This window comes from Alosa sapidissima, chromosome 3 (genome assembly GCF_018492685.1).
Source record: "Alosa sapidissima isolate fAloSap1 chromosome 3, fAloSap1.pri, whole genome shotgun sequence".
NCBI lineage: Eukaryota > Metazoa > Chordata > Actinopteri > Clupeiformes > Clupeidae > Alosa > Alosa sapidissima.
Genome location: NC_055959.1, coordinates 19,510,359 through 19,519,863, shown reverse-complemented (window position 1 = coordinate 19,519,863; position 9,505 = coordinate 19,510,359). Strand labels below are relative to the sequence as shown.

General features: G+C 41.0%; 1 protein-coding gene and 1 non-coding gene across 2 annotated transcripts; both read right to left on the bottom strand.

Annotated features, from left to right (window-relative positions):
- Positions 1 to 534: 534 nt before the first annotated feature.
- On the bottom strand, positions 535 to 8,545 carry kri1 (KRI1 homolog). The gene is made up of 19 exons (XM_042086107.1): positions 8,334 to 8,545; positions 7,933 to 8,009; positions 7,674 to 7,779; positions 7,472 to 7,577; positions 7,287 to 7,344; positions 7,112 to 7,161; positions 6,900 to 6,987; positions 6,590 to 6,667; positions 6,319 to 6,425; positions 5,864 to 5,996; positions 5,687 to 5,782; positions 5,019 to 5,189; positions 4,661 to 4,736; positions 4,444 to 4,565; positions 3,790 to 3,970; positions 2,722 to 2,852; positions 1,944 to 2,008; positions 1,690 to 1,785; positions 535 to 1,510 (listed from the first exon to the last, which is right to left on the bottom strand). Exons 1-19 carry the CDS (start codon positions 8,416 to 8,418, stop codon positions 997 to 999), a joined length of 2,340 nt encoding a protein of 779 aa, XP_041942041.1. The 5' UTR covers positions 8,419 to 8,545; the 3' UTR covers positions 535 to 996.
- On the bottom strand, positions 2,489 to 2,584 carry LOC121706348. The gene has a single exon (XR_006031021.1). It is a non-coding gene; the product is annotated as a Z30 small nucleolar RNA (small nucleolar RNA).
- Positions 8,546 to 9,505: the final 960 nt, after the last annotated feature.

Sequence of the window (9,505 nt, the reverse complement as noted above, 5' to 3'; positions counted from 1 at the left end):
TTTATATATATAATCTTAAAAAAATAAAATGGTGACTTACATTTGTCTTCCCTCCCTATTTTCCCATAAATAACACTCTTTGAAATCTCATCAGGCAACCTTAGATCACATCAGCCATATATTAACTGACTAACAGGATAAATTGTCTACACTCCCTATGTATTTCCTTAGTCTATGTAAACACATGTTCCATTACCATTATAGACTATATAATATTATACATAACAGTGTATCATACTGTATAATATGATTATATATGACAGTTTTTTTTTTTTTTTAGGCTTTTCAAAGACATTATTTACATTAGGTTTCTTTTCCAACATGTCCCTTGGTGAAGCCTTACAACCACATATTAAACTGATTTTTAAGATGAGCCTTGTGGTTCTATTTTGATGCACTCTCTTCAAACGCACAATTCATAAAAGTTTGGGCCTAAAATAAAAAATCTTATTGTACAATAAATCATTGAAATGAATGTATATTAAGAATTTCCAATCAATTAGAAAAACATTATTAGTCTGGACACAGTACAGCTGAAATGAAAAGCCTCAAACCTTCTTTTATTCTATATATACAAACGGACAGGGGCTGGGGAGAGAAACACACACACACACACACACACACACACACACACACACACACACACACACACACACACACACAAACAAAGGGAATTAAATCCACATGAACTTCAGTGGGTGAAGTGTGGGAACACTGGCAGATTCAGCTCTCCTCTAATCGCCCCAGGATGGGTCTGCCAGTAAACTGAACAACAAAGCTGTAAAGTACACTGTCGCCAAAGCAGGGAAACTCAACAACCCCCCCACCCCCCAACATCATCAGCACTGCAGACATGATGAAAAGATTAAATCGTCCTGCGAATGTAAATGTTTTGGTAAGGCATGTGGAGGAAGTTAAACCTTCTAACTGCGGCCCTGTTCCATGACAACTTCAAAAACGAACCTGGGCGGCATGTTGCTAAAAATGGCGACTGCTTTAATCGCTTTTCTGTGTCTTCTGCTTGTTGTGATTTTCTTGCCGTTTTCGTTTCTGCCTGTGAAGTTCCCTGTAGTGCAGTTTCTTAGGGTTAAGTCCGTACGCCCTCAGTCTCTGCCGGCTAAACTCCCTACCGCCCAGTTTGACCTTGAAGGACCTGGAGAGTAGCCGTCCACCTGGGTGCCTGGGCTTTTTCCTGGGCCACTTCTGCTTGTCCACTTTGAGTTTGGTCGTCTCTTCACCGGCAGCTTCTGCCACCACCACCTCCTTACGCTCCTGCAGCTTGGGCTTCTTCTTTTTGGGGACCAATAACTCTTCTTCATCCTCCTCTTCCTCAGCGCTCATCTCTGTTAGGGCTTTGAGGATGGATGCCTCAGTGGTGTCGGCAACTGTGTGACTACACCCAGCTTCCTCCTCCTCCTCTTCCTCCTGCACATTCTGCCTCTGTTCAGCATTCTTCATCCGATCTCTCCTCTTCTTCCCAACTTTGCCCTTGGCCTCCTCCTTCTCTTCCCTGGATAGCACAAAAAAAAAAAAACATAAGAACCTAGAGAAATATGAGCAACAAGTGAACCTAAACAAAAACTTTTGTTTTGCTTTTTAAGTAGTGAGGCTCAATGGCAGCCTCGGCTATTCGGTGCACAGCACATAAAAAACTCTTTGAAGGGAAACCGGGAAAGGTCTGGTACTCACTCGGAATAAAGGGAGACAAAGATCTGCTTCTTCTTCCTCACATCTTTGGCTTTGACCTGGTAATTCTTCACATCGCACAACTCGTCTTTTTCGGGCCTGACACAGAAAATTCAGGAATAGAGACGCCTCAGTCAGACAAAAAGTCTCAGTCTTTTTCTGGAAGCTAAAAGGATCTAGGTGTCTTGTGCTCTCAAGAGAGGTTATTTCTGAATGCCTCCATCCTGGAGAAAGACTAAAGTCAGAGACTTAGGTACCTGTACATGCAGGTCTTCTTCAGGGAGCACCAGCGATTCAGCTCTTTCTCATCTGCGGTCAGGATCTGCAAGGGGGAAAAGAGGCGCATGCTAACGGTGATGATACAAAGGGTAAACTTTTCAGCATTGTTTGCTGTGAAATGTTGATGGTTGTGGAACTGATGGTCATGTTACTGCCAGTCATATGTTCGACCAGCAAAACATCATGAAGTTAAACTTGCCAAACCCAGCTAAACAGTCAGCCAAAGGCAGATAAACATTGGCCATTGATAACAGTTCAACCATAACTTCTTTTTAGATATTTCTGTCAGAAAAGTGCTGTCTGTTTTCCCCTAAAAGTCAGTGGGAACGTATCGCAATTCAAAGTTCCCAGTCCAACTTATGGCACCCAGGTGGACGGCTACTCTCCAGGTTGTTGCCCATGGACAAAAGACAAGGACAAAAGAGCTGAAATCCCCATGCCAACTGTAGATTCCAAATTCCACGCTCACCTAACATCCTACTCCTGTTCATCTCCCCTTCCACCCATTTTCCCATCACCTTGTCAGCTCAGAGAGAAGATTACTGTCCTCATATCCTGGTCAGAGCTTACCCCAGAGGGAGCAATACCAGGTCAGACACAATCCGATCTCATCAGTGCTAGACACACTCGATCTTATGCCACTGCTGGGATTTGAACCCATGCACTCCTGAACTACAGGATTGGATTCTAGTCCTGACACTTTACCTATTGAGCCACAAGTGCTCCACTTTTACTAAGCAATTGCACCATTCTCACCTCATCAGTACTCAGGCCAAAGTCATTGGGGACCACTTCCCTATAGCGAAACCTGCAGGGTTGGTCATCTATAATGTCCTCGTAGTCCAGGCGGTAGTATTCATCAAGGTACTGCTCAAAAGACTTATTCTCTGGAATAAAACAATTCATATAAATCACAGATAAATAGCAGATCGATGCATCAAAGCAAATGACAATTCTCTGATATAATAATAATTCTTGAAAAAATAAATGTATATAATTACTAGGGCTGTCAAAATAACGGATTCATTTCAATTAATTAATTTGAGAAAAAATAACTCATTAAAAAAAATAGTGCAGATTAATCGATTCCGCATGACCCTGATCCGTTCTAGTCAGTAACCATTAGACTGTAAAATGAAGAAGAGAGAAGAAAATGTGCTGCCTAGATCATTGATTGAAACATTGATGGTGCCTGATCTGATGGTGTTGATAAAAATAAAGTGTTGATTAAAATAAAGTCCTCTGCAATGTCTGCAGCAAGGAATTTGCATATCACCAGAGTTCGTCAACTCAAGTCGCACATCAATGCAAAGAAATAGTGTTGACATTGAGGGGAGTGTTAATTTATTTTCATTGTGTCCCCTAGGTTATATCTGTGACCTGAAATGCCTTGTACAGTATGTGAAAAACACTTCTTCCTGAAGCACTTTTGAATTTATTTCCTCAGCATATTAGGTCATATCATAGATTATTATGGCCATTGTTTGAACAGTGAAAATAATAATAAATACGTTTTTGAACTTCAATGTCACTAATGCTGATTATTCAATGATTCATTTGAATTTAAATATTTAAAATACTTTCACAGCAAAAATTATAAATGCGATTCATTTAGATTAATTAATCACAGAGTATGTAATTAATTAGATTTTTTAATCGATTGACAGCCCTAGTAAATACATGTTAATTGCAACAACCTACATACCGTAATTTCAACAGAATTTCAAATGAACAAAAACATTTTTTTTTTGTGGCATACAGTCCAAAAAACACTGATTTTGACATAAGCCAATGGATATTTTCTTGGTGCTTGCTATGACTTACTTGGGTCAAACACGGGCTTGTTTTTAGAGATGACCTCAGCGAAGTGGGACACCTTCCTTTTCTTGCCCATCAGAGGGACATCATCTTTGGAGAGCTTCTGCTGCTTCTTCTTCTCCTCTCGCTCCTTCTTCTTCTTTTTCTTCTTGGCAGGCTGCTGACTGGGGTCATAGTCCGCATCCATCTGCACAACATCAGTTCAGATCGGATTTAGACAAAATACCGGACTGTGCTATTGTCAAGTGGGGCAACCAGGAACATGACGTGAAAAGAGCTGACCTAATCCAGATCTGGATGGCCATGCAAAGGGGACAAAGACATGGTGACCTTGTATGAAGATTTGAAGTAGATTGTTGTGTGAATTATTATGTAAATCTTATACAGGGGGTGAGGATAGTCACTATTGAGTTGCTCTGAACTTTATACAATTGGTTGCATATGAACAGTACTTAGGTATAATTGCCTTTTGTCATGCCCAATGACTTCACTGAAATGTAATAAAGTATGACATAAGTGTCAGCTGAAGGAGTAAATGAACAATACAGATGTGGTCTCTACAGCATCTGTCTTTGAGGGGGAAAGGCATAGGGCACAGAGGGCTTGCTTTTCCTGAGAGGACAGTTAATGGACAAAACAGGCAACATAGCAGGAGCTCACAATGAAATCAGGGTCATCACAGGTTGGCTCATAGTATTCAGGCTTCTCGTCGCCATAGTCTTCCTCTTGTTCACCGTCGCCTTCATCACCCTCTCCTGTCCAGGTGTCCCAATTCCAATGGCCTGGTGACACAATATACAGACCTCACTCACTCACTCACTCACTCACTGGAGAACAATGTCTGGTAAAACAATAGTGTTCAGACAACAGTTCTTACCATCCTCAAGTTCCTCGTCATCAAACTGAGGCTTTTCATCCTCGTCCATCCCATAATACTCATCACCAAAGAATTTCTACAAAAAACATACAGCATGAACAATTAGACCATAAAGACCATGTAGAAAAATCAAGTGATTTTCAACATTAATAGCATTGCACAATTGTCAGCACCAGCAGCACCACTATTCTCCTAAAAACAGCATTGTACATTTGATAATATGAGAAACATATAAGCACCTTATTATAAACCTCATGCATGTACTGAGCCTGGCCAATGTTTATTTGCCTAGAGAACATGTTCCCTAGGCCTAGAGGACCTAATGGCATCTTTCAGAAGTGTGGCCGTGAGAGCGTACCTCCATGAGCTGGTCGTGCTGCTGCGGGTCGAACTCTCCCTCCAGGTCGTGCTGGCTGAAGGCCAGCTCCTCGTTGCCCGTCAGGTCCTGCAGCCGCTTCAGCTTGTCCATGATCTCGCTCCTCTTCAGGTTCTTCAGCTGCTTCAGCTGCTCCCTCTTCTGCTCCTTCTCCTGCGGGGAGCACCAGGAAGAGGTGGAGGAACAAGACAGGAGGTAAGACTCGCGGCACAAAGGGCTTTTGGTTCAACATTATCTAGGGACTAGTAAGATATGCCAGATATGCCAGATAAGCTGAGATGATCATGACCTCCCTTTCCTCCTCTCTCTGGTTCTTACCAGCAGGCAAGACATGTAAAGCTAGAGTGCTTTCCTTCAGTATTGTTATATTAGTATTTGCTGCACAAATAGAGATTACACCATCAAGTACATCTATGTACCTTCAATATTGTTATTTTTCTGCAGACAAATGAAGCGGTCATATTTAGTTATCTTTTAATGTCAGAATGGACAGGTATAAACTCTATTCTCTGCCTTCTCTGTCTAACTTACTAGACACCATACTAACATATAAAATGTAATGGCTACATACATTTCAGGGGAGAACTGAGGATATACACAAGGCTAACCTAAATAAATGAAATAATGGGAGAAAGACTGGAATGTCTTACTTTTTTCTTCCTCTCCTTTATCTCCTCCCTCTTGCGTTTCCTCCGCTCATCTTGCGTACGGACGGAGGTGGCAATGTTTCGAGGGTATGTTTTCACCTGCAAGAAATATATGAGCATTTAGACATGTTTAACAACAAACATGCTCTAACTTTGTGGCCCATTGGGGCACTGAATCACCTTTATAGCATCTGGCTCCTCAAAGCGGAAGTTGTATTTCCTCTCAAAGTCTTCCTGCTTCTTTAGGAACGAGTCTCCTTCATCCTCAGAATCCTCCACATCGTCTTGGACCAACTCTTCATAGGTAGGTATCCTGTATAATAAACAGACATCATCCAAAAAGAAATTATTTTTAAACCAAAAGGTAACTGCCGTTTTACTGTCTGAAGAATTTTACACCATTCATTCAATTTAAGCCAATGAATCTACACAATGATTCAATTACCTACCTAAATAACAAATTCCCTACAGCAAGCAAAACCTTGTCTTGGTCATAAAAGGTGATAAATGCCTTTTCCAGATATTCATTCTCTGAGTAATATAAGCTTCAGTGCAAACAGCTGTATCACAGCATTGAACCACACAGAGAAAAGGAGCTATGACAGTATGACAGGAAGTGATGAGAGCCCAGTCACCTGTCTTCATCATCCCCCTCCAGGTAGCCCTTGTTGAGGACATAGTCCCGCAGGAAGCGCTCCTTCTCATCCAGCTTGGGGTCATTCCAGTACTCCTTAAGGTATGACTGCACCGGCACAAGAGCGAGTCAATTCATCAAAAGCAAAAAAAACAGATCACACCTCATAGAGGTCACATTATCAGTGACCTCTATGAGGTCTTAAGAAAGTTGGTGTCTTTGTGCGAATCCATTACAGCCCCTTGATGGAGCGGTTCTGACTACAGACTCACCATGTCCTGAACTTCCTCCTTTCCCTCCAGGTCAGCCTGCCCCTTTAGCCACTCCACATAGTCTGCCTCCTCATTGTCCTGATACACACACACACACACACACACACACACACACACACACACACACACACACACACACACACACCGAGTGAGTGTGTATTGCCAAGGGGAAAACCTTTGTGTATGTTGGAAATGCAGATTAACAAAAATATGAACACTGTGCAAAGATGTATGCATTTCTTATTGGTGAAATGTGCATAATATCCAAGGTGTACAAGGTCCTATGCTGCACTACTGAGCAGCTCCTGACCTTCTCTTCTTGGGTTTTGACCCTTCTCTTTAATAACATGCCATCATCATCACTGCCTTCATCGCTGTCCTGCATGAATTTGCGAAAACTGGGGGAAAACACAGACAGACACAACCCAGAGTCACACAAACATCATGAACAAACAAATCTATGTAGAACTCAACTACAACCTCAGGGCTGAAAGTCTTACAATCTGTTTGGGAAATGCATACCTGGCTTTTATATCCCTCTGTTCCTGCATGTAACTGGGTGATGCAGCTCTCTGTGAGAAGACAGAATAAATACATTAACATGTGCACCCTACACAATAATACACATACACCTCTACATAATCATGTTCACACATGCAAGTGAACAAGAAGTGTGGCCAAGCTCTGTAAACAGTACCTCTTGCATTAGCCTTGATGCATCCTCATTCTCACTGTCATCTTCATCTTCATATTTCCTAAGAGCAAAGACACGTTTTGAAGAGGTCATAAGAAAATGCATCACATTACTGTGACAACATGGTCTATTTGCCCATCACCCATTAATGGAGTTACATCAGTGCAAGCTGAAATAGACTTACTCACCCTCCCTTTTCCAGGATAACTTTGCGCTCATAGTCCCGCAAGTACATTGGCTTTACAGCTGCCTTAGATGTGGATGGCTCCTCATCATCACTATTGGACCCAGTTCCTATTGAGAAATACAGACAGGGTGTGAACTTGGTAAGACATTTTAAACTGAACCTGTTGATTTTTTAAGACCATGGTAAAGGGTGAAGGCACTTGCCTTCTTCTGCGTAAAATGTTACATCCTCCTGATAAATCTTAGGATCTTTTTTCTTCAGCAATGAGAGAGTTCTGTAGAAATCCCTCTCTAACTTGGGATCAAGCTCCTGTCAATGAATGAAGCAAACATTAGACATTAAACATTAGAAAACAAATGTAACATGTTTTTAGGCATCATTATTGGGCCTTTTAAAAGTTTTCAGAGGTTTTACATTCAATATGTCCTGCATTCATATAATTTGAGGGTATTTGATGCTCACCACTTCACTGTCTTCATCGGAATCCGAGTCCGATGTATCACTGCCATCCTCCTCATCATCACCGAAGCGGTCTTTCACTAAAAAAAAAATATTTCACACTGTTACGAGGTCATTTCCACCCAGAAAGTCTAGCACTATGTTCCAATCCACGTACTTCCATCTTTCATGCAGTGCGCTGTGTCTGTTTCTGCTGAAGTTGACTTAACGTTACTGGCAAAGTAAGTGGTTCGTTTCTTCTTTTTCCATGCAAATAACGTAAGTAACGAGTAACTGCAAAATAACTTTCTGTTTCAGCTTATCACTATAGAATATCAAAATTAATGGAAAAACAAGTTAGTAGTAAAGCAAGATGGTGTTAGCACAAGCCATGCTAATGTTAGATGTTGACTGTGACAACTCACACTTTTGCAGTTCCTCCTTTTGTCTGTACTTGTCATATTTCTCTGCAAATTTTGTATTGATCTTAAATTCCGTCTGACCAGGCATTATGTCTGAAGAACCAACTATATTTCAAAAGTTACTACTTGATTTACAGATTCACAGTTCCATTCCGCATGGAAATGTTCTTCTTTCTTTCTGTCGTGGTTCGTGGTGGCCTTCCTGTACTGCTGCCATCTACTGGAATGGAGTATCCATAATCCTAATAAACTAGACCCAAGATGCTTGGTGAGCGCTTAGTAGGCCTACAGACAACCTAAATCTAACTTTTCTTTTAAAAAAAAAATAAAATAAAAAAAACACCTGGCAACAGAAATCAGATATATTTTTGTCGAATAAAATTCCAAATTAGCAGACTTGGCCACCAAAATAATAACGTAATTTTACAGACAGATGGCGCTGCTGCGATGATGAGAGAGAGAGACCTGTACTCCACAGGTATGAAATACCAAAGCATTACCAGTAGAGACCAACAGAGTGCATTGCAATATCCATTCAAACCAACAATTCTCATTACACCTTATAGAATTTCTATTCTGTGATGGATTATTCTTTTTAGCAGGTCGGACATAACACATTAGGTAGGAAGAGCCTTGCTCCATCCTCCTATGTCTATATGAGTCAGGAGGACATTTAACACCCTTAACCCATATTCAATTTTCTAAAGCACTTTTCTTATCGTTTTTGGTTGACCTATTATGGCATCATTATAAGAGAGTATTCTATTTTTATTTTAGTCTAGAATGGGAGTTGCTGATTTTGTTGTAACATTTGTCATTTAGCACACATTGATATTTTGTTGGTACATCTGGAGATAAAAGTAAATCAGTAATCATAGATTATGAGAAAGTACTGGAGCTGAAATGGAAATGGAAATTCAGTCTCTCCCTGTAGGTCAGATCTGGATTGTAACTCTAAAACTGTGTGGATGAGCACCACTTCAGTGTCAGGATCTTCAGAGGATCCTATTTGACCCACGGTCAGGAAACTGTTGAACTTGCACATAAGTGCAGTGTCTGACACCTAAGGCGGGAAGGAAAGAGGAGCAACTCATCATGTTCAGAAAGAGACGTGACTAGAAGTGAAATGAGTGGTGAGATTCTTCCTGGCTAAGCCAGAAGCTCACTCCATAGTC

Excerpts from the sequence above, each read along its gene's own strand:
- kri1 (XM_042086107.1), bottom strand. The coding sequence starts at position 8,418 with ATGCCTGGTCAGACGGAATTTAAGATCAATACAAAATTTGCAGAGAAA. Across the intron at positions 7,578-7,673 it reads AACATTTTACGCAGAAGAAG|GAACTGGGTCCAATAGTGAT; the intron begins GCAAGTGCCTTC and ends ATTTCTCAATAG. Across the intron at positions 5,997-6,318 it reads GAGGGGGATGATGAAGACAG|GATACCTACCTATGAAGAGT; the intron begins GTGACTGGGCTC and ends TTTATTATACAG.